The sequence below is a fragment of the Theropithecus gelada genome, chromosome 14 (assembly GCF_003255815.1).
Source record: "Theropithecus gelada isolate Dixy chromosome 14, Tgel_1.0, whole genome shotgun sequence".
In the NCBI taxonomy this organism is placed as follows: domain Eukaryota; kingdom Metazoa; phylum Chordata; class Mammalia; order Primates; family Cercopithecidae; genus Theropithecus; species Theropithecus gelada.
The window spans coordinates 123,446,613-123,471,971 of NC_037682.1; the positions used below are offsets into that span (position 1 = coordinate 123,446,613).

Sequence of the window (25,359 nt, forward strand, 5' to 3'; positions counted from 1 at the left end):
CATCACAAGCACCTGGTCTCTAAGGTTACAGGGCTGCAGGGACCTCCGAGAGCTCTGCTCCCGCACTCCTGAATCACGGTGCTCTGGGGAGCTTGATCCTACCATGGTGCCAAGGGCAAAGATTCCTGAACTTGGTGTCCTAAGGTAAAATAACAGAGGTGGGGAAGTGGGAAACAAGTCTGTCATCTGGAAAGGAACTGCAGTCCTTTGTTATCCAGTCGGTAGCCTGGCTCAGCGTGAGCTAAGAGTGAATCCAACTGCACCAGAAAATGTATGGCGTAACCAGCTCCCTGCCTTCCCAGCCATGGCATTCAATATGGAAACATAAAGCATGTCAGCGTTTCTCTTGCCGCACCTTGTCCTACCGCCTTTGGTTTCTGTCTTCCTTGTTTTTATATATTCCCCCAGAAATGTCTGTGAAAGGCAGTATACAAACTATATATGACAAATATATAGCACTGTATATAATATATGTGTTTGTTCTCATTTTTCTCTCCTGTGTGTCCCTCAACCGATTTAGAACTAAATGAGCCTACGAGCTCAACTTTGTTGCAAGGTCAGTATCTTCCTTGCTTTATGTTTTGTCTCCCCTTCCCTCTATCCCAGAGCCCCCCTTCCCCACTCCCCATCCCCTGCTGTGTATTACCTGTGTCTGTAAAGTGTCTTAGAGGATGTGGAAAGCTAGTGAAGGAGGTGATTGGGAACCAGGGAGACCTCAAGCTCTCTTCGCTCTGCTCATCCCTTGCTCACACTCCCCCAGGAGGGCTGGGAGGGGGAAAGAAAGAAAAGTATTGTTAAATTCTCCAAGCCCAGAGATCAGCACAAAGGCAAAGCGTAGAGAGTGAGTCTGGGACCCGTAGGAAGACTAGTTCAACCAACTGAGCAGTTTTTGTGAAAAGGGTCTTATTGATGGTCCCTCAGCAGCAGAATCAGACACCAAGCACACGAGGATTCAGATATTCTGTCAAATGCATCAACTGGCTCACGAGGTTCTCCAAAGGAGGAAGCTAGGCATGGCGCTGCATGAGTGGTTGCCAATACACAGCGATTTCTAGTTTAGGGCCTGGCATTTAGTAGTTCTTTGGTCTTGGGCAACTCACTAAGCCTTATTTAGACTCAATTTCCTCTTCTCTACAATACAGTTGATCTGCCCTATCCACCTTACAGAGTTGCTCCAACAGTCAATGGAGAATGCATATTACAAAGGCTTTGAAACTCTGAGGTGCATGTTGAATCTCCAGACGTAAACTGAAAGACAAGGACGCCCCTCAGTGGAATGTCACAGGGTGTCCTTCACTCATTTCTCAGCCCCTTCTCCACAGTCCCTTTACATCCTCTTCCACTTACAGCCCTCCCCTGCAAATATCTCCTGCATCTCTTGCCTGTCTTTGCACATCCCTTCCAATTTTCTCACTAACCTAGAGTGAGTGACTCATTAAGACTATGACTAAGCATCCAAGCAAGCAGTGGAATAAAATGTGTGTCACGTGCACTGCTCTCACCCTAAGGACAGTGCTGACCACAGCAGTAGCCTTTCAGGAAGGCAGCTGTGAAGCCAGGGAGGGGAATGCTTCTCCCACCTTCCACCCCAATCCCCTGACCTCCTCTCCCCACCTCACCCCACACCACCCTGTTCATCTCCTCACATTCTGGCCTTGCAAACTGTCATCAGAGGATGGCTGTAGACTTCGGAGGTGGAGGGGTAGATGAAAGGAAATGCATTACATGGGAAGCGCTTGACAGATGAAAAAAAAGTACCTTTATCGTGGAAAGAGAGAGGGCTGCATTACTCACCTTAGTGATGTACAGCACCACAGCGATGAGCCACGAGCAAGAAAATGAAACAAAGAAATAGAAAGGAAAAGTGTCAATAGACTTACTCAGATTCAACCTATGATTCAACTTGTGTTTATCGAACCTCCATGTGAGCGTATTCACAGACATAAAATAGAGAGCAGTAGAAAAGTGGGTAACATGCAGTACCAGGGAAGTGAGAGAGCCTGGAGCATGGGCATGCATTGCTATGGCTATGCTTTTGGAAGGACTGAGCTAGTTCTGACAACTGAGATCTTCATTCGCAGAGGAAATTGGAGCTTTTGAAACTCAGGTAGGGACTTTTAAAAGAGAGTATTTAACGGAAGGTGTACTCAACTCACAGAGAGAACATCATCCCATATCAAAGTCAACCGCAGGAAAACCAACCAGAAACACAAACGAAAGCAAACAGGTTACTTTGCCTGGTCACTGAGCAGGGGACAAGGAGCAAGAGACATTATTTTTGGCCCCATCTGCTGAGACAAAGCTGGGCTGCTCCCTTCTCTCCTGTGAACTGATGACTCTGAGTGGAAGGCTTTCTTTGCCAACTTGCTACTCTGATTCTTTGTATGTGCTCGACCCCTCATCTCAGCAACCTTCTTGGGTGTAGGAGAATGGGTCAGCGAAGAAGACTGTGGACATCTAAAACGTTCTGACAGTTGGATTAGTACAGTCTTCAGTAGAGCTGCTGGACTCTTGTACAATGAGAAATAATCTAGAGAAGATAGCCCTTGCACCTGGGCTCATTTACCGCACTCATGTGTTCATTCCCCCGCCTCGTTTGCTAGTCTTCGATACAATAGAGAGCTATGTATTTTCTCGGGAAATACCCTCCGAGTTATACTCACCTTACCTCGGAAATACCAGGAAAGATTTATATGAATGCGTTGATTTCCACTGACAGAGTACACTTGGCTTTAAGAGAAGTTCAAAGCTGTTTTGCTAACCAATATCTGGATGGACTAGAAGTATTTTGAGAAGAGAATTTCATTCTTCCTCAGCATTTTCTGCCACCATTGAAGTATTTTTCTGCTTCCCTTTTGCAAACGAAACAGATTGCATGTCACCTCTCCTATTAATATTTGGTGGTGCAGGACTCTCACAGTGATAAATAAGGACTCAAGGATGTTCCACCATCCCTCACTGAACTTCTGCACCGGAAAGTGCACTCAGGCCACAGTGCAAACTCAGCGGCTCCGTGGCTGTTCATTTTCCACCCACTGGCCCTTTGTCTTTTATCTTCTAGGCATTAAGTCAGATTTGATGGTATCAGTGGGCTGGGAAAGGTTGGCTGATTAATGTCTGTAAACCTCACAGTAACCATCAAAGCAATTTATTAAAGAATAGGGGACTAAAGTAAACTCTGTATATCAGAAAGAAACTATTGCAGCAGAAGAGATTATTAGTTCTTCCCTGCAGAGGATTAAAGACAGTTAATTAGGTCAAGTCATCCAGTAGTTAAGCATTTCTATGGTATGTGTGTGTCTAGATAACAGAAAGTACAAAAGAAACAAAAGTCCCTCACCCTCTTGCTAGAAGGTTTGTATATCCATCTTCACATGAAACCAGCCCTCCCCTGCCCATTGGAGCCAGACAACAGCCCTTTGCTTAACTGGACACTCGGATTCAGCCAAATTAGCTTTGCTGGAAAAAATATAACTTTCTGGATTGAGCAAACATTGAATATTGACTTAGAGTTGGGGTGGGAGGGTTCTTTTCACTGTTGTTTTCTTCTTTTTTTTTTTTCCTCTTTCCCCCTTCCCCTTTCCTCTCTCCCTTTCTTCCTTCCTGTCTCCCTCCCTTTCTTCCTCCCTCCCTCCCTTCCTTCCTTTCTTTCTTCCTTCCATCATTCTTCTTTCTTTTCAACATATTTTCCTACCCTCCCTGACCTACTGCTAATATACCATTAACAAAGAGATCAGTTAAGTTTCAGTTAAAGCCTTTGTGTGGAAAATGCATGCTTGACACGCTTGAATTTTCAGGGATTGTTTATGTTCCTGATAGTCAAGATGTTACTCAAAGACTTGAGCTTATGGCCAGCATTAGCTTTGATGGCTCAAGCAAGGCTCCTGTTTCTGGAAGCGGGACACAACACACGCTGGACAGAAGCATGTCAAGCATGGCACAGAGGACAGTGCCAGCATGTCGTCTTAGTACCAAAGCAAGGGGGGTGGACTGGAATGAGCATGATGGGTGTAGAGTATATATGAAAATATCCTGGCATTTCCACCTCATTGTGGTGGGGTAGAAGTGGTATCAAAAGGATGCTCTAGTTGATCAGAAGGGTTGAACAGTTGCTACCTGGAAAAGCCCAAGGGTGAGTTCTAGCTAAAGTCTAAGATGAGCGTCAAATTGTTTTTTACCTGTGTGGACACTAAAAAGAGTTGGCCATCTTTCAAGTAGTGTGTGTTGGAGATTCAGATGAAGAGAAAAAAAAAACCATCTGGATGGAATAATGAAGCTGAAGTTTTTGGGGGGTCTTTGTTTATAGAAAACCTCTCGTATTTCCAGCAGGAACTTGTGCTTTCAATGCATTCTTCTTTCTGATAATCTCAACTGCCAGGTGAAAGCTCTTCCGGGGCCCTTCCTCCAGCACAGTCTGAACCAGCACCCACATCCCTCTCTGGATGAGCACCCCCAAACTGCTTGTGGTTTGGGGGTAAAAGTTCTATGACTACTTTATCTCCCGAAGTCTGTCTTCAGTCCATCCTTCCTCCTTCCAGTTACCTTTTTTCTTGGCACAGAGAGGCTCAAAAATCACTGGTACCTAAGACAATTAATGAAAATGGCCCCGCCCCATCCTTAGCTTCTGAACTTGTTTCTGGGGCCCAGCAAGCCCTTCAAGGGACCGTCCTTGTTAAATGCACAGGCAACATGGCATCGTCACCCCTGGCTTTTCCCTACCATCCTGTTGTACATCAGATATTTTCTCAATCACAAAACTTTTTATCGTAGATGAACCCTTTCCCTCTTTGTACCTTCAGAGTGGCTTCTCAGGGTTGCTAATGCCCACTTAAATCAAGAGGGATATCATGTGTCAGGTGATTTTAAAGAATAGATTGAGGGCATGAATGCACAGGTATGTATTCATCTGACTTTGAGCAAAATGTTTTAGTTGCTTTTAGGATGAGTTATATCTAGGTTGTCTTTCTGTATGCGAGGACCTTTGCACAGAGAACATAGAATCCCAAGGTATCACTTTGATGCAAAAAGCTTTAGTGTCATTTTCCATCCTCTCTGTATCCAGGGTGAACAACAAAGAGGGAAGTAAAAGATTAGAGATCATTCCAAATTCAGGCCAAACAAGGCATCTACTATCCACAGAAAAGGTGGAGAGGCTCTGTAGGTTGTTCTGAGAGCTGAAGCTGGTGAAGTGGAGATCTTTCACAGTCTAGGCAGCAGAGAGGGGCCAGGATCCCAGCATTTCTACAGGGAGGTCCTAGCAAGTGCAACTGTAGCAGCACGGGTGTGGGTCATAGCTGCAGGGTGCCCCAGAGAGATGAAGCCCTGTGGAACCAGCTTGGTATTGTCCAACTCTGCAAGAGAAGTCAGATATCAATGGTTTGGGCTCCTCTGGAACATGGAAGCTAACTCACTAGTGTTTCTAAATGCATAGCTAAATGCCAGTCAAACTTTTGCATTTCAAATACAGCATAAGCACCTACATTCAAATGGTGTAGTATAAATCCATAGGCAGCAATCAACTTTATACGTAAGGCCTATAGGCTTCAACTAATTAGAGGATAGCCTGATGACCAAAGAAAGAAAGTTGTTCTACAAAGGAGATTTGGTTTGGTGCCTCAGGCTCCAAAGGTGCAGCTGTGTTGCCTGCTAAACTCAGGCAGACATCTTGGCTCTGCTTCTGTCTGTGGTCCAACCTGACTGTCATTCACATCCTTCTCCAGCAGCCTACACACCTTTTGTGGCAACTGGCTGCCCAAGTAAACCAGAAAACCAGAGGGGGTCATATAGGAGGGCTGGGCAGTGGTCAGGACAGCAAGGGACACGTGCAAGAGGCCCAGGGACACTGCTGCTCCAGGAGCGCCAGCTTCTTCCTGAAATCATCTGAGGGCAAAGTGAGCACCTCTGTCTGCTTTTGACCTTAACAGTGGCTTGTTTTTAATTTCTTTTAGAAGTGAAAACTACAGCCCTGACCCCTGGGAAAGGTTTGTATATTTTTCAGACAGCTGCTGCCTTGGTGGGTGTGGGGTATGTAAAACTCTTCACGTTCCTCCCAGATGCCTTCTTTCCTGAGCTAACTCCAGGAAGCAGCGCAGAGGGAACCCTCCGCTGACCTTGAGCCACCTCCGTGTCAATTTAGATTAACCCTATCCCCAAGGACATCCAATCCTTCCTGGGTAGATCCCACTTGCAGCAGCCTAACTTCTCTTTGCTGGCGGCACTAATGAGCACCTGTCAGTGCCCAGAATAGCTCCATCTCTGGGCTTCTCTGCACCAGACCTGCCTCTTTCCTCACACACGGATGCTCTAATGCAGCGATCTTCTTAGACCTTGGCCCTGCATGCTGCCCTTGCTTGCACCATTCTTTCTATGTCTCTAACTTGGAGCTGGAAGGGGAGTGGCGGCGGGGAGGGGAAGATGGGAGGAAAGGGGAGGTTCTTGGGTGAGTCACTTGGCTACGAATAAAATGCATCTTATTTGAAGCTTTCATTCCTGCCAGATGTTTCCGATGGATAATTGACACTCATCACAGTTCTCTGGGACCCTAACTGTCCTGGTAATTAGTCTCTTTAGGCCTCCGCAGCTCTCTAATGAGATAGAGGCAATAAAGGCATTCACTGTGGAGTGGAGGCGTGGCTGAATGAAGAATGGAGGCCTCATCTGCATGGCCCATGTCACTAGGCAGATGGGCTGAGCTGTCGCTCTGGCCCACACTGGCTTTGAGAGGGCCTTGATCCCAGGGTGCTGTGTTCCACGCCCGCCTGGACCTAAGGTCTTCATCTCGTGGAATCCTTCCACATAGCATTCATTCAGTGTGGGATGGCCTGCGGGAGGCAGCCCAGCAGCACGCCTGCGTTTCTCACCTTAACCTGGACCCAGGTGGAGCAGGCCATGCAACCACACTCTCTTCTCTTTATTCTCTGAAGATGCGTCTCTGAGATACTGGGAAGATGGTTGCATTTGAATACAGAAGTCAGGGGACTTGGGAAAGTCACTTAAGCTCCCTGAAGTTCAGTTTCCACATGTTAGAAAGGGAGATAATAATTCTCATCTCCTACATGAGTGTCATTAAGGTGTTGTGATAGCTTTCCAAATGCAAGCACTCTATCTGAAATCCTAATTGACATGACTTTGCTTCTATGTAGATAGACACTCAGCCACAGCAATTCTCAGTTACTTGTACTGGATATAGTTAGAAAAGGAGAGTAAAGGTATTTGGAAGAGGAAATTGAGATAAAGCGGAGGGCAAGGTACGAAAAACGTTTTTGTTTTGCTTTCTTCAAATATAATTTTAAGCAAAAGTAAAATACAACGACAAATAAATGTGGATATGTCAGCATGAGTGGCAACGCCCCCTCCTTCTTTCAACAAACACTGGTTGAATCCCTGCCATGGGCCAATGAGATACAGACTCTGCTCTTAAGGAACTTACTGCACAGAGGACAAAGGAGGAAATACAAATAAGTTAGGCAAAGAGAATTATGACACAGGGTGGTAAGTATTGCACTAGCGGGATGTGCATGGCACTGAGCCAGGCAGGGAAGGCTGCCTGGAAGAGGCGTCTGAAGGCTGGAAGAGGAGCTGGAGTGAAGAATAAGAGTGAAATGGGTGAGGCATATTTCGGACAGAGGGGAGAGTGTGTGAGGGTGGGAAAAAAGACACGCCCCTGTGTGCACACCTGTGGCTATGTGGCAAGGGGCAAGGGCACCGAACTAGGTGTGGCAAGAAGAGACGCCAAGGATGCAGACTGCAGGCACGTCATGAGATGTAGTGCTCCTTCCACTTAGAAGCTGGGCTTGGTGCTAACCTGTTGGCCTCAAATAAATGAGGATCATGATCAATTTGGGGTAGAAACGTCACCCTGGAATTAGCATAAGGAATAAATTCCAGGGGTCAAGACCACAGGTGGCAAGGCTCAACTGGTGAATATTTTTGGGAATTGAAAGATGAGATGGTGCAGACTGTCTCCTTTGAGAGGATGTGTGGAATGCCCCTGCCTCGGGGCTACCCCTGTTTCCTTCTTCTCCTGTCCAGCTTGGTCCAGGTCTGGTGTCCTGGATGAGACAGACAGGTTCCGGGGGTGGCGAGTGCCTGTGCCTGTGGGGTGGGCTGTGCAGACTGGATATGGTCACATAGTCAGTGCCAGCCACTCACCAGCCTGAGATGGAGATGGAGAGCTTCAGAGGGGCCGCTCAGGCTTTTCCCAGATATACTACAAGCAAGAGAAGGGCTGGCAGGCACTTGGTGGCCTTTTTCTGTCTTCCATAGGAAGAAGTTTCTAACACAACAGGTGAGGACTCGTCCTTACAAGCTCTGTGTAGTGCTTCCCAGCGTGAAGTAGATCCACGAAAGAACTCTGAGGGGCGTAGCAAGGAGACCAAACACAGGCACCCAGGGAGAGCGCCTGGCATAGCCGCAGGGCCATTGAGATGTGCCACAGGGGGTGTTTGCCCGCTCTCAGTCGTCTCTGAGCTGCAGAGTCCCCAGCCTGGAAACAAGGTTTCAACATTCCCTTACATGGTAACCACGCCAGGCCCCTGCTGGGCTGTGGCATTATCCTCCCTGGAGGCTTCACTGCAAGGAGGGAATGCAGAAGAGAGAAGAGAACCTCAGTGCAGGGAAGGGACACTTGTTTTCCATCTCTTTTACCCAGGGCATCTTCTTAGTCATGGTGAGGGAGCGGGAGACGGGAGGTGGGAGTGTGTGGGAATTGAACGGGAAATGGGTTTCAGAGATGTACATAGGCGTTCAGGAGAGCACAAGGGATGAAAGCGGCAGAGCAGTGTGCTGACAGCTGTGTGTCCTGCCGGGAGTTAAGGACTCCAGTGTGCAGGACACGTATGGAATTGTACTGTGTGATTCATGCGTATGAAGATAGAATGTGACTGCTGACTCCGTTGAGGCAAAGCATGCAACCCGGCTTCCACAAAGGCCTGCTGGGCCACGTGGACTCAGAACCACCCTTGTCATCTCAGAGTCCTCGGCCTCAGGCACAGACAAGGGCCTTGGTGGGAAGAATATTGGAGTTGCCCAGAGGGGAAGGACTTCCGCAGAGCAGAGAAACATAATCTCTCACCCTTGAAGGCATCTGGCGGCGGCTTCTCTCCTTTGATTCCAAAGAATGTGCTGTGTAGATGACAGAGTGAGTGTCTACAAAGAGGGAGTGGAGGGTCTGGTGATTAGATTCTAGAAGACACAACCAGTTAGTGACCGATCCTAAATGACAAGCATTTCTACTTGTTGAAATGTAAACCGCGGGAGCTTTCCAGGAATGCTCCTTGGTCACCTGTATCCTAGCACGGATGTCTTTGGTTTTGTGTTTTCTGCTTTCTGCAGGGTAGAGAGAATAAGTATTCCCCGGGCTTCTCAGCATGGGGATCTGCACCGCTGAGAAGTTCTGGCATTACGGATGCTGCGAATCAGACACCAGGGAAACGTGAGGTTGATGACCTGTTGCATTTCAATCTCGCGGCTACCTATTTAGCCACTGCCCCCAAATTAGGGATTTATCCCAAAAGACCAAGATATAAAATCGTAAGGGCGCTGGCTTCAAGCCAAGAGTTCTAGACTTGATGGAATAATCCCAAATGGAGTCGAGAAGCCTGTTTTGATTTTGATTTGCTTTAGCCGGAAATGTCTCCAACGCTGAGCATCCAAGTCAGGCGGGCAGGTTCTGGCTTTGTTCCTTATTCCCTAACCCAGGAGGACGTGGACTTAGTGAGGCCACCAGCTTTAAACATCTCTATTAAATTCAGTGCAACGGAGTGTGCCAGAGCAGGTCCAGTCTGAGAAGGTGGCCTGGTTCCTCGGGTACCTAATTCATCTGGGCATCCAACCGTATGTACTCTACAGAAATCAGAGCGCCACTGGTCATGGGGTTTCTTGGCCACAAGGGCCGAGGTAGCCAGAAAACGTATGTTTCAGAACAATAGGGAAGCTGCTGGGGAACTGTACTGCCTTGCAGTTCTCCTGCCTCCTGTGTTTGTGTCTCCATCTCAAAGAGTATCTGTTTGTAGGCCATGTCCTAGGGAAAGGTGCCCCCTACCACCCCACCAAAGGACATACACTGGGGCAAGTTCTGCATCCCAGTGTCCTCATTAATCTCCAGTTACATCCACATGCACAGGAAGGCTTCCTGTTCCTTTCTTTGACTCACCTCCATCCATGTGGGCTGGCTTTGGCCTTGCAGGCATGTGATCCTTGAGCTGCATCTGCTCTTACCCCATCCAGATGGGGAAGAGGTCAGGTGCTCCAGGTGGAACCCTGGTGCCCTGCCCGGGGCAGAGTGATTGGCAGGATGGCCTCTGTGCCCAAGGCAGCAGAAGCAGCAGGCAGACAGACAGATTGTTTTGTCCAACAGGTTCTTTTCTGAGCCACAGGCCAAGCAGCTGGAGGGTAAGTGAGTGTTTCAGGCAGGCGGGGCTCAGAAGTGGATGGGTGATGAGGCACTCAGTACAGTAGTCTGACTTTGTTAAAGCTCTGTGTAGGATATTAATGAATCTGCCACCTTCTTGAATTTGAGCCTGAGCCATGGCCTTTGCATGTTATGACACAGTAAGGAAGAAGGCCCAGGATGCTTTAACCTGAGCCTCATGTTCTCCTTGCAGGGGAAGGCTTCCTGTTATATAGTGTGTGTGTCTGGGGGATGTGAGCCATAGAACGTTCACTTCTCAAGCTGGGGCTGGAACACCACATGTTTCACTTAGAGGGACGCCTCACCAGGGGCAAGGCCGAATGACAGCAGACCAGGCAACCACCGGGCTTTCCTTCCATTTTCTCCCAGCCCACTCACGGCGAATATGTTCTCTCCACAGGCCCGGGCGCTGTCAGCGAGGTGAGCAACGGCACATCGAGGAGGGCAGGCTGCGTCTGGCTGCTGCCTCTTCTGGTCTTGCACCTGCTCCTCAAATTTTGATGTGAGTGCCACTTCCCCACCCGGGAAAGGCTGCCGCCACCACCACCACCAACAACACAACAGCACTGGCAACACCGACAGCAACCAATCAGATATTTACAAATGAAATTAGAAGAAACACAGCCTCATGGGACAGAAATTTGAGGGAGGGGAACAAAGAATACTTTGGGGAGAAAAAGTTTTCAGAAAGAAATTGAAAATTGCCTTGCAGATATTTAGGTACAACAGAGTTTTCTTTCTTTTCCCAAACGGGAAGAACGCAGCACACCCGGCTTGGACCCACTGCAAGCTGCATCATGTGACCTCTCTGGTGCCAGTGTGGGCAAGGGCTCAGTCGCTTTGCCCACAGAGTGCCCCCACGTGGAACATTCTGGAGCTGGCCATCCCAAATTCAGTCCGTCCATAGAGACGAACAGAGTGAGACCTTCCGGCCCAAGCGTGGCGCTGTGGGCACTTTGGTAGACTGTGCCACCGCGGTGTGTGTTGTGAAACGTGAAATAAAAAGAGAAAGAAAGAAAAAGGAAACAAAGTAAGACCGTCCAACAGCAACAACAATCCCACAAACAACAGTCACAAAAGATACCGTTAAACTTTTTTTTTTTTTTTTTTTTTTTACCATTTTACTACATGGACATCATGGATAACAAGGGATTCTGATTCATTATTAATTTTATTAATTATATTTTCTGATATGAGTCTAGAACTTAGTGCAAAAACAAGACAAAACTAAAAAAACACAACTGAAAAGGGTGAAGAGAAGTATGTTTGTTAAACAGTAAAAATGAATAGTATACTTCTAAACTAGGTTTACAACTGGTGGACCAGACACCAGGCACTAATCGCCTGGTGAGGATTTGGCATATCCACCAAAAAATACATCCGATTTAACCAACATCTCCACCAGCGCTACAGATTCCTCCCAACTGTGGCATCTCATGCAGACAATACTATGCTCTCTACACACTGTTTAGAAATGGAAAGGTGATCTGCACTGTATCTTGGGTTTGTTGGTTATGCTTCTTTTGATGACATATATTATACAGTATATATATACATATATTTTTTTTGTTAGAGTTCTAGCCATTTTATTTCTCCGCAGGGTCCTTTCTCAGACATTACTGCATGCTGTATATGGCGTTAGCTGTGTGTTGATCTTCTAAAAGATGATAGAGTTTACTGGTAATTGTGTAATCAGCTCCTGCCTTTTTATTTTCTTGGGTTATTTACATGTCAGAGACATTTATAAAAAGTGAAAAGATAAAAAAAAATCCGACTAATACCAGGCGCAGCATCTTTCCAGGTGTGGCTCTGCGCGTCGGCCACCCCAGGTGGCCCCGCTTTCTCCATCCTGCTCTGTGGCATTAACAGACAGCAAGCAACTGAACAAGCAGAACCGTCAGTACCCACTTGCTTTAGCCCATTATGGGAATCTCTGATGCCTTCGTGACCACTGGAGAGTTTAATCCTCTTGGTTTATTTTATTTAATTTCCCACCTTTGTGTGAGTGTGTATGAAAGAGAAAAAAAATGCAATTTTTAGGTAATCTTTTTTTTCCCTCCCCTGAAAGTCTGGGAACCAGAGAGTCCTCGGGGAGGGGTCCTGGATGTGATGAGGGAAAGTGGGATTGGGGGATCCGGGAGGGTGGGGTTGTCTCTGACTTGACATTAAAAAGTGTTCCATGTCCCTCTTCACCTGGTGTGGTACCTCATTCTACAGCGGGGCGGGGTCACAGCCTGCCTGGTGTGGTACCTCATTCTACAGCGGGGCGGGGTCACAGCCTGCCTGGCTCAGGTTTGAAGGATGGGGGAGGATGGGCTCTTAAACCCTCCTGGGATGGAGGGGTGGTAAGTGCTGAGATGACAAACAGGAAGGACATGGGACCTCCTCCATCCGCACACAGAGGCAAGGTGAAGGTGCGTCTGATAGGGACTGCATTTTCAGTGCCTTCAGGAGGTCCTGGCCAGGGCTGCCAGTGTCCTGCTTGTGCTCAAACATCTCACCACACAACGTGGGCAAAGGCCAAGTCTAGTCAGGGAGACGAATTTAGGCCCGATTATTTCTGGGAGGCAGCAGAAAGTCACTGTCACAGAAAGTAAACAAGAAAACTCCCATAAGCCAAAAAAAAATCTCCCCACAAAAAACAAAACAGAAAGCCAGCTTGAAACATCATGCTTAGTTTTAAATAATCTGCCATCAACCAGTCCTCCAAACCCGACCTCCAAACCTCACCTCTAGCCACATAAGAGGAACTGAGAATCAGAAATGGGTCCGAGCCAAAACACACAGGAATGACGGCACTTGCGTTTCCAGGTCAGCTTCACCTGAGAGGAACCAGGAAGGACTGGGATGGAGCTGTGTCATTTCCAGTTGCTTCTGGCAAGACTGAAGAAAGCTATTGACTTCACCTTTCTTTGTGTCCTTCTACCCTTTCACCCCTAGCCCCAGCCACATCCCAGATGCCCCAAGTTTTTCCTGGCAGCAAGGTCTGGAACTACCTGGCCAAGCCTCAGGAATCTTGACTGCACTGGTGTTTCTCCCTCCCTATGCCCAGGAACCATGAAAGAGAAACGGCTCTGAGTCTCCTTAGAATGAAAGTGGGTGGGTGGGATTGACTAACCCTCCCATGCCTAGCACCTCAGTAGACACTGGCCTGAGGGTTTGGGTGCAAAGCATGGCTTACTGGAATAGAGTGGGGAAAAGATAGGTGAGCTCCATATTCCTAAACTGGAGCCCAGAAACACCTCTGAATACCATGTGCCAAGGCACCTGCAAAGAGGCAGTTCTGAGGCTTGGCTGAGACAGCAGAACACAGTGCCCACAAGCTTTGTCTGAATGGGAGCTTGATCTTTCACATATCCTATGTACTAGTGAATACCAATATCTACTAAATGACCACCAGTAGACATTAGTAATATCTGCTACTGCTAATCGTGCTTCAAATAGCTATCATCACCCTCCCAGGAGAGAGTGTTGAGTCAGAACCAACTTTGTAAGGGGCACTGATGAGGACTTAATTTTACCTATTTGCCAACTCAATAGTTTTCTTGCCTTGTGGATCTTTAGAGCCCTGGTTATGCAAGAGCACGTTCTTTGTTGAACCAGCTTGACTGTGATTGATGGGTTCACCAGATAGGAGCCCTTCCTAGCCTGCCTCAGCAGGAGCTTACTCTCATCTTCTGCTGAGTGTGCTATGTGAGCCTCAGTCTGCTGAGTTGCAGTCTTCAGAGGGAACATGTGGACACCACAGGAAAGGGTATTCTGCCTTCCAGGTCTTCAGTCAGATTTAGAGTTCCATCTAGGAGGACGTGGCTTTGAAAGGAGCTTATAGGGGCAAGTCACGGACCTACCTTTTCTGGAAATGGAAGCTTGGTAAGAGAATGTTCATCAGAATGAGCACGGAAAATCACCATGAATAGAGCCTGTAGTGATTTTTTTTTTTTTCTTGGTGCAGGCACTGATGGAGGACAATTGCTGCAGGTTGACCTGGATTCCAAGTATACTGGACCCCTTGTGATTCAGAGATAAGTCACTGCCATACTTTAGGATTCCTCCACTACCCCTAATATTAGGATGTCCCCTGACATGAGCATCTCATGAATGCAAGGAGGATTGTGAGGGATGGACAGTCCCTAGCCACTCTAGCCAAACACTTCTGTAGAATCACATCTCTCTTCTTTCGGTGGAATATCTACTCCTTTCCAGCCATGCAAATGTGCAGTGGCTCTTCTGCTCCTGTTGTTAAATATTGCCCCATCAAGGCTTGTACACAGTAGATCCAGATGTCTAACTTGAAGCATTGAGAATACTCATCCAAGAACTGCTTTCTGACCAGTGGGATGTACTAAGCATATTCATGACTGACAATCCACAAATGTTTGTTTTTGTTGCTGTGGATGGTGATGATGACAGTGATGATGAATGACAACTATTGTTCAAGCTGGAAATAAGTTAGCAAATGAATTAACACTAAAACTTAATTGAGGTTCAGCACATTTCACTGGACCGACTCCATCTTTATCTTATACCTTCTGAACTGTGAGTTTGAAACAAAAGACAGGAGCACTAACCAATTATAGGAATCTAATGGATGGACTTGTTTAATTAAAACATGCAATATGGGTTCACGACACATTTGTAAGGACTTTCTATTTCCACAATGGTAAAAATTTGAGGTACTTCTCACTAAAGAGAATAATATATGCTAAAGGATGGATGTGGAAAACTGCATGCCGTTATGCTACTATTTGCCAAATACATATGCACACATCAGTCGTTTACCCTTCGTCACAGAAGCAGTAAAAAATAATTGAGATTAGTGGTATCTGATGCAGTAATGAAGTATTACCTCTTTTCAGCATTTAAAAAAAATTTTAAACCAAATCCCAGAGCTAATTTGTTTCAGAACTTGCTCATTGGGACTTGAGTACATAGTATATCTCCTTTGTCATCCCATAACTGCTCAAACAAGCCATTCTAAAGTATCAATTCTTTCCTCTCTCTGTTCTCAATTCAGGCACTATTTCCATGAGCGTCCAACTTTATCCGCCTCCAAGGCAATAAATGCAAATTAATATCCCCATGACTTGTGAATAGCTGAGCTCTCTGAGTCTCTGCCTTCTCATTCAGATTTTTCTGTTTTCCATAACGCTATACCTTCGCTGTCACATACCTATTACATTGTTAGAAACACACACTGTTTATAGAAAAGGCTCCCTAATTCCTGAGCTCATGTTAAGATCCATTCTTACAATTCATGTCTGAGGCATTTTGGTGCGTTATCCTTTATGAAGGTGACCTGGGTTGACTTTCGTTTTTTGAATGTTGATTTTTACTCCCATGAAAGCCTCCAAATAACTTGGATCCCTTCTCTTGGCATGATGTGAGAGTGTATGAGTTTATTTCAATATTTTAGGGATTGTTAACATTATTTGAAAATGAATTATTCCTCTCTCAGTGCATTTGTTTTATTAGAACTTCCTGGAGTTTCCATAGCACTTACCTTGTTTCCAGTGAATCTTGAACCGTGGCATTTCTGAGTAGCACTGTGATATTTTGGATACAGAACTGAAATGCTAATCAGTAGAATTAGGCTGTAGTCCAGATTTTATCACTAGTTGAATTTCCCTTTCCTTATCTTTTATATAAGATGTTATGATGGAAGATTGCTGATGTTCCATCTAGCTTTAGAATTCAATAATTAAGTGATTTTATGTTTTATAAGATCTCTGCAAGGAAAAATTGGGGAAGCAGAATTTTTGATAAATGAAAATTGAAAGTGTGAATGTGGGCAAGATCCACAGCCAATGCATTGTCTGTGTTTCCAGAATAGTTCATAAGAAGATAAAATGCGTGATCCTAACTGCCATTTCTGCAGATATTTGAAGTGACTCCTTAAGGAAAACTTGAGGGATGAACACTGCAGCACTTGGAAAGAAGCATTGCTTAATAAAAGACAGTGGCTTTTTCTGGAACAGGAAATAATGTTAGCCCCAAGTTGCCCTCTATATGACACAAGTAAAACAAGAGAGAATAAACTGTCACATATCCTAAAGTCTAGAAAAGTAAAAGATGTTGAGAGTAGGCAAAAATCTCAGAATTTTCAGTACAAGTGTGTGTGTGTGTGTGTGTGTGTGCATGCATATGTGTGTGTGTAGTATTTACTGTAATTATTTAACTCTTCAAAACAGATGACACCTGTTATTCCTAAGATTCATCTTTAAAATAACAAGAAATAGTGATGAAAAGAGGGGTCTCTAGATATAGTTCACAATGATTTCTCATCATCCTGACCATTACAATCAAGGATCCAGAAGTGTGCATGCAGATTTCATTGGACATATTTGTGTATTTTTGGCTGAACTCCAGGTTCATTGAGTCCTCATCACTCTCCTCTCTCGCGCCCTAGACTCGGCTTCATTTCCAACCTCTCTGTGAAGAGCTTGAGGATGTAAAAGGAAGAGGGCAAAGTGTGGGGTTGGAGCGGACAGAGTGCGGGGTTGGAAGATAGGTGAGCCCTGGTCCCCTCCTCAAGTGCCTGTGCCCAACCACCCTCTTCAGCTTTAATTTCCTCTGAAGGTTCACTTCTAGAGTTGATGGAAGGTCAGAAGGAAGAACCGTCAAACTATACCTCCTGCACTTGACTAACTGTAAGAGTAAGACAGATGCCAGGAAGAGGAGCCCAGACTGCAGAGTGCACATGTGGAGGAGGGGTCCTCTTCTTGTGGAAGGATGCCGGAGAAAGACAAATGAAAATAAAATAAATGATTCTACCCCACACCACGTCACTTTCGCCAGTGCCCATAATTCTCATTTGTGTTTGGTTACTTGAAAAGGAGCTAAGATCTGTGGCAACAGATGCTGTCTGTCAAATACAAAATTTCTTTTTCTCTAAGTGTTCATATTACAATTTAACAGGCAAGAAAAAATGAAAATAAAATGAGAAAATATAAAGGACATCCAGACAATTAAAACTTCTCAGTGAGTAAGTGCGAGAGATCTGCATAGACGTGCATCAAATGTCTTCTATGATGCTACAAGTAGGATCTCAGAGAGAAGAACTGAGGTCTTGGCTCCCTGTTCACTGGTCACAGGGAGCACCATTCCTAGACAGGCTCTCAGCAAAACACAATCAGATTCGAATACTAGAGGTAGCATTACTCTCATTGCGTACCGATGTCTTCCTATTTTCCTGATGATCAGGGATGGGTAGAATACAGAAAATATGAAGCAGGCAGCCAAGAGATGCTTTTCCATCCAAACCCAGCCTTGGGTTGCTAGGGGACCTGCAGCAGGCTGCTGCACCTCCAAGCCTCAGTTTCCCCATCAACAAAATTAATGTTGGACAAGTTGATCTCAGAAGGCTTCCCAAGATCTGAAATCCTCTGGGTCTCTACCTGCATGTTCCCATGGTTTGTATCTATTTCCATAACCAATAAAATTATACAATTCAAACCAAGACAAAACCTTTATGAGGTGTTGGGTTTGTGGAGCTATGTAGGAGATATCTCTATTCACACTGGACTTGGTTGGAAAAGCCCTTTGTTTGTGACATGACATACAGATTGAAAGGCTATGGTCCTGACACCTTGGATGTAAGGCTGTTCCTTCAGAATCTGAAGAAAAAACAGAGACACTCAAGTATAAATACACAAAATGTTCTACGTAGGTTCCGGTGGTTTGTGAGCTTTTAAAACTCACTATTGAGCCCCAATGTTAAGAACTCCTGCTGCAAAACTTCACCTTGGATTTGTCTCATAGACTGCTTCCATATCTCAAATATAATTGGTAAGAATTGTGTCCTACAGGCTTTAATTTTTAACTAACTAAACAACAACTAGGGCAGCCTTCTGAATCCCCCAGGGAGTTCCATACAGACTGAATCCAATCCTTTGGGAATCAACCCTGTAATGATCTAACTGCACAAGATCTTTGCCCCAAACTCTTTTTGCTGACAGACTCCTCTTGGCATATGTTTCTACCTCTAACAATTACACCAGCTTAGATAAAACCAAACAAGTTTGTATTTTATTTATAGTAATTAGTGATACCAACCCTTGCTGTCCACCAGAGAGCTCATAGTTGCAATGAGTCAAGAAAATCAAATCAACACTGTTTTCCCATGCGCATTTGGCTCAAGGTAGTCAGGACATTTGATCTAATAACAGCTAATTCAGGGAACACTCCCGTGTGTCAGGGCTCCGGAATGTTAAGGTGCTCTATCCTTCTCGCCAGCACTTTCTTCTTTGTGTCCTGAGTACAAGTTGCTGCTTCCCACCTCAAGTCTGAAACATTTTTTTCTTTCATCTCCTAAGCATTTGATGGAGCTGACATTACCACAGCACATACACAAGAGGGCCAGGCAAACCACTTGCCCAGCCCTAGTCCTGAGCAAGGAAGTCAGGATTCCACAGTGTAATTCACTAGTCAGAAGTGATCGCCCTCCCTCAAGGCAGCACAAGGGCAGTAAATTCATTACAACGAGGTTGCTGCCACTTCTCACGTGCACCTCAACACTGTTGTTTTACAAAAACTTCAGATACCCTGGTCCTGGATCATTTTTGCATTAATGCATGTCTTTTTGTCCAGCCACATATAGAATCACTCTTCTAAATATTGGCACACTAGGAGCTTCTATATTAATGTCTCATCATTCCTTGTTTTCAAAAATATGAAAGAATAATCAGTCAAATGGCGTCCACAGCGTAGGATAAGCTGAGCTCCCAGAACACTGAGGATCAAATTGGAATGTGAGTAGCAGTATAGCCTATTTCCTAACAAACAGCAGTGTGAAGGCATGCCCCCTGAACTATCAATGAGAAAGTCTTCCTAACTAAATAACTCACCAACCTAGCTCACTACATTTCCTTAGTAGCATTTTCTATACATTTCCCATTATCTCCTCTCTTCTCTGTCATTTCTTTTCCCCCAGTACAGCCTACCTTTGCAGTAATAACCTAAGAAGCAAGATATCTAAGAACCAACTGGGAAAAAAATATTCAGTTGCACAAGGCTATTCCATACCCCTTGATTTACATTAGTCATTCAGAGAGTGACATTATGACTTGGAGGAAAGAAATGTGATATGGTTGGGCTATGCTTGAGAATATGCATTACCTGTACCTTGGGTTAAACGTACAGTGCCCTGAAATAGACAGGCTATATCATTGGCAAGGGCTTAATGGACATCTGAGGCAATTCTATGCTAGGAATTGCATCAGTAGATTTGAATCATTTGGAAAACTAGTCAGGAAACTCAGTTGGACTTAGGCCCATGTAGTCACCTTTAGTCATTTGATGAATAACCCAGATTAGCCACAAGAAAAGAACATTTGCCATGGAAGCCCCAGGCATGATTACTTCAATAATTCCTTGAGGAATGGGAGTGGGTCATATTAAGCTCCAGCTTCCCCATGGCTGATGGTTTCTGGTACATACCCAACACGGGCTGGAGACAGTTCTCCCTCTAGCACTACTCTCGTGTCAGGACTGTAAAACTCTGTTGGAACATCAGGACTCCACAGAGAGTCAAGAGGGGAATTCAGTAGATTTATGTTGTTGCTGACATTTAGGTCTATGTAAGGACTTTTTTCAGTCCAATTATATTTTCTTATATTTCTGAATCATTTTATCTTCTTTCTGGTCCATTTGGCCCTAGGGTCCCCAAAGACCCTCCTAAAAATTAGTGCAGCGAAAACTGCCACCAATGAGGAGAAAATTAATTATACATAGAACTGGATAAAAAAACACCCACATGTATTTATTTATTCCCCATTATTTATTGAGGACCTAATATGCCCAGGCACTGTTTTCCATGCTGTGGATAAAATGCTGACCAAAATAAAAATGTTTCCTGCTCCCAAGATGTTTTCAATCTAGCAGGGAAGAAAGTTAATAATAAAATTATATCCCACACACACAATGTGCTATGCGTGGGGTGTTATGAACACATGCAGCACAAGGAGCCTGTCTGAGAGACCAGGAAGGTGTCCGGATGAGGTGAGATTTGCACTGAGCTACAAAGATGGGGAGGAGTTAACTGTGCAGATTGGGAGAGGGAGAGAGGAAGTTCTTAGTAACCATGGGTACAAAGGCCCTAAAGAAGGAGGAAGAATAACATGACAAAAAAACCCATCATCTTCAAACGTATTCTCATTTATGTTATTTCTATGGATTACTACTTTTTTCAGTTATGGGTACCCTTACTACACATATAGTTGAATTCAAACCAGTACAACTGCATTTTTTTACACACACACACATTCACACAAAATAATGCACCAATGAACTTGTAAAAGATGAAGGTACCATGTTTTCCAAGATTTAGACTCTTCTCAGAACTTCACGCAGCACATCTGACTCGCTGGAGGAGACCCCCTATAGAATTAGGATCTCCATGGGGAGGGCCACGGAATGAGTATTCTAAACAAGCTTCCCTGGTGACCTTTCAAAAGGAGTAAATTCAAAACAGAACACGTAATTCTTCCCGGTTTCTTTATCTACATAGATGGCACCATCGAACTGGGCTCAAACCAAAAACGTAGAACTTACCCTTGACTTCTCTTTCTCTCTCCTCATCCCCATGCAGTCGATCTGTCATTTCCAATCTGTATCTCATCTACATCCCGTTCGCTCATTCAAGCACACATTGTTGCTCCAACTACTCTATACTAGTTCCCTATCTAGTCTAGAGCAGCCCATAGCTGGTCTTCCTGTTGCTGAACTTTCATCACACAATAATATTGGAGTGAGACTTTTAATAAAAGCAATGACCCAGCTTAGATTTTGACTCGTTTTAATTTAATTAACAACTTTTTCTTGAGGAAGCTACTTCTCTGGCCCTAATTTACAGGTGAGAAAAGTCAGACTTAGGGAGCACTCAAGGTCACTGGAGGTCAAACCAGGATTTTAACCCAGTTGTCTGAACCTGCAAGCCTTCTCCCTAAGATATACTACACTTAAAAAGTATTGTTTTTATTCGGTTCTAAGATGCATGTGATTTTACTTAAAGGTCTTTGAAGTTGGAGCTGTGTGTTGCAATCAATGGCATGTCATACTTTAATTGACATCAACTTTTCCTTGTGGTATATAAAATAATTGCATGTCTTACAACTGACAACTCTTAGAGTTGGTGAAATACAGTATTTGTTGAATGAATGAATGAATGAATGGGAGTCGATCAGGGAGCTACCCTGAACATCTCTGCTTTAGGCTTTGTCTCCAAGGTAGTACCACATACAGGATACATTGGACACCTCAGAAAAAGATGGCAATGACCTCTATAATCATTCTTATTACCATCATTATTTATGGTTCCAATTAATCATATTTTAACTTATGTAAAAAACAAACTAAAGATAAAGTTACGTTAGAGTAACCCACCTTTGTTTAACATTTCCTGGTAACTATTAAATATTTAGTCACTTAGTTATTTCTTCCAAACTGCTATTGTGAGATGTTTTAAGGCATTAAACTCACCATATTTTCATTACTCTAGGTAGTTTGAACTAGATGTTCCTAATTTTAGGCACCATTATTCTTCTTCTTTGTGAATCATACACTTCTAAAAACAGCCCAATATTTTCTTGTGTTAGAGGAGAAAAAAAATAGAATGTTTGCCCTTCTATTTGCATGTATTTTACTCATTACTTTAGTGGATGGTTTGGATTGGACATTTGGGGATTTGCAGCATTATAATCAGTAAGTGAGGACTATCTGCCTAATCGGTCATGCACTAGTAGTAGTATTAAACATAAAAATTTACACTGTGGTTTATAAAATGCTTTCACACACTCCATCTTACTTAATCTTATTTAAAACACTCCATAACTGTGTAAGGATAGACATGGCCTTTCACACTCCACACTTTCTTAATTGTATTTCTCTCTAAATACTCTCAGGGCTCTGAAATGACTACTTCAGATAGGCCCAAAGTCATGAATTAGCCAAGGAGATACAGGGTCAAGAGTCTTAGCGAATTCTGGAAGTGCTTTTCTGAGTGGTAATGAGTCTGCAACTGCAAACCAGAATTCACTAATGTCTTTTGTGGCACCTAATATGAAAAAATTGGGTTAGAGGAAATCTAGGGAGCCAAACCTGGGCAGCTGGAACCCCTTAGCCTGGGACATCTAACTGTGAACAGCTTTGCCCATTCGCCCACTGTGCTGTGCACATACACATGCTCCATGTGTGTTAAGAAGTATGAAAGGTTGAGCAATGCTGCACACTTTGGAACAGATCGAACCTTCTGTCTGGACCCTGTCAATCCTGACGTGTGTCACTGCACATACTGAGGTGGTGCCATGACCACTGATCTACTTGAGGAACGTAATACAGGACCTGTGCTGTGCACAACACACGTGGCTTTGGGCTGGGGTCCTGAATCTCACTGCAACATAGATGCTAAGACTCACTCACCATCCCAGCCTGGATGTTGCCTTTTTCCCAGAGATTCCATGCTAATACAGGGGCTTTTGAAAAGCTTTAGGGCTTTGGGAAATTTCTAGGAATAACATAATGATCTCTGGGGAAACAAAACTCAGGGTAAGAATACACTGCTGATTCCACACTCTGCCTTTTCTTTATCTCCCAGTGCCTTGAAAACACTTTCACAAATTCCCCCCACCCCCCCACCCCCGCCGCTAAGATGAACTTCCTAAGTGAGATTTCCTGGTGAGCCAAATAGCACTAGGACTAGATGCGTGCCCAGAACACATCCTCTCTGGTTAACCCAGCACTATTGAGTAAGAGCAGGTAGCTGAACCATACCAATAAAATGTGGGTAGCAGCCCTTTACGTTGAAAGAGATTAGCAGCCCAGCCGTTATACAGAGCTGTCGTGCCAGAGGCTTTAAGACCCTCCAGGAACCCACAACCTCTGGGAATTTTTACCTTCCATCCCATTTAAATCTGAGAGGCTTCCCTCCTGCTGGCAGCTCCAGAGTTACTGCTGAGACTCAGGGAGAAGCTGTTATGAAAAGCTGAGGTTGTTGCTAAGCAAAGGCAGTCTCAGGGAGGCAACTGACAGAGCAAAAGCAACACCTGGTTAAACTGAAATTGACATGACAGCTTCTCTTGGCTTTAGGCTGCCTTTGCCAGGGTTAGAGTTCCATTTGGCTAATATCGGAAAGGCGATAAGCATAGACAATTGCAGTTCCTTCAACAAGCATCCAGTGGGGGAATAGCGAGGAATATGGCAAACCTCAGGATGAGCAAAGGTTATTGTGTCTTGAAGGATGAGGTCCTCAGAGTATCCTCAATGCCCAGCACTCTCAATGCACCACATGTCCTCTGTCGGGGAGGGGTGAGCCGTGTGGAGGAAGCACCTCCCACACCTGCACATCCTCCACTGTCCTCATCTAGAGAAAGGAAACTGTGAAGAGAAGCGACTTCTTCCTTTGAGAGCCTTCAGACTCTCGCTACTATGAGTGCAGAGCTCCTGGCATCTGGTGTTTAGGTGGTTTTGAAATAGGGGAGCTCACAACAGTCCATCAGTGGCCTCGTCTTCCTTCAGGAGCACCACTGTGGACTCAGTACTGTGCCCGGTGTGTTGGGAGATGCGGGAGCCCTGCTCAGGGTCTCCTCCGCAAGGCCCCCTCTGCACTGCAGCACTGATACATACTGATACAGTAAACGGAGGTTTATTAAGAAGACAGCAGAGCCAGAGGACATGGCAAATGGTGGTGCACAGATTCTAAGGATGGAGGGAGGTCAACACAAACAGAGCGGCGTGGGGACAGCTGGGAGGGCCAGGGAAAGCCAGGACTTGAGGAAGGGGCCGGGAGACAGTAAGATGTGGATGGAAAAAGGTCAGGCCTCTCTGCAGGGGAAGCCACATGAGGGAAGCTCTGCAGTGGGAATGAGCAGAGCAATTAGACCTTTCTTTGCTGACAGGTGACAGAAAGAGGTGGCTGAGACCCCGTGCGTTGCTCAATTTTTACCTGCCTCTAACACATATTAGCAAAGAGAAGATAAAGGAAATATCGTAGGTAAATACACTCAGCTTGTTCCTGTAAAGCTTTGACTGCAAACACCTAGGTAGAACCCCTAGCCCAGGAGCTGGGCTGGATCTCCTGTGAGCCATAGTCCTTTTCCATCTCTTACTTAAAGACTTACTACCCTGGGAGGCTGAGGTAAGGAGATCGTTTGAGTCCAGAAGTTTGAAACCAGCATAGGCAATGTGGCAAAAAACCTGTGCCTTTGAAACAAATATAAAAATTAGCCAGGCAAGGTGGCACATGCCTGTAGTCCCAGTTATTTGGGAGGCTGAGGTGGGAGAATCACTTGAGCCCAGGAGTTCGAGGCTGCAGTGAGATGTGACCATGGCACTGCACTCCAGCCGGGACAACGGAGTGAGACCTTGTGGCAAAAAAAAAAAAAAAAGACTTACTACCTTAAGAGCAGAAGGGGTTGCTTCCTGTTCTCTTCAGGCTAAACATGACTCTCTAAAGCAAAGAGGAAAACAGAGCATTATATTCTAAGATCAAGCTTTTTAACAGTAAACAAATCCTCTGCAGTTGGTATGCCAAGGGATCGGGGCAGACTCCAGCTCCCAGAAGCAGGCCTGCAGAACCAGCTGTGCTAAGCATTAACTGAATAGGACTGAGCACCTTCTTTTGCCCCGCCAAATCAATTCTTCATCCTCCTCCATCCTGCTTTGCACCTAGGAGGCTGACCTTAACTGCCAGCCTCAAACAGACTCCTTGACTGTCTAGCTCCAGGCTGGATCCCGCTAATGGGGGACACCTGCAGAAGAGTGGAAGGGAGAGAAAAGAGAATTTGGGCTACTCCTCCCTTGGGCCCCTTCCTGCTCAGCAGGAGTCAGCAGAGTCCATATTTCTCTATAAAATCCTCAGTTCCCATCAGTGGCTTCTCTCCATGGCCACAAATCTAACCAGATTCTCATAAACACTCCATCACTTTTGACATTTGCTGCCATGGTGTCTGCGTGAT

The 25,359-nt window shown here is 45.2% G+C and overlaps 1 protein-coding gene across 8 annotated transcripts in view; it reads left to right on the top strand.

Moving 5' to 3' along the window:
• The window catches only part of NTM (neurotrimin), a 964,342-nt gene extending 951,739 nt beyond the window's left edge, over positions 1-12,603 (top strand). For 4 of the 8 annotated variants that reach the window (XM_025356803.1, XM_025356802.1, XM_025356805.1 and 1 more), the window contains one exon: positions 10,812-12,603. In XM_025356803.1, coding sequence (XP_025212588.1) covers positions 10,812-10,912 — 101 coding nt within the window. In that variant the 3' untranslated portion in view covers positions 10,913-12,603. Of the gene's footprint in view, positions 1-520; positions 557-5,948; positions 5,982-10,811 lie in introns of all 8 variants that reach the window. The other 4 variants (XM_025356801.1, XM_025356800.1, XM_025356798.1 and 1 more) reach the window with 3 other exon arrangements.
• The last annotated feature ends 12,756 nt before the right edge of the window (positions 12,604-25,359 follow it).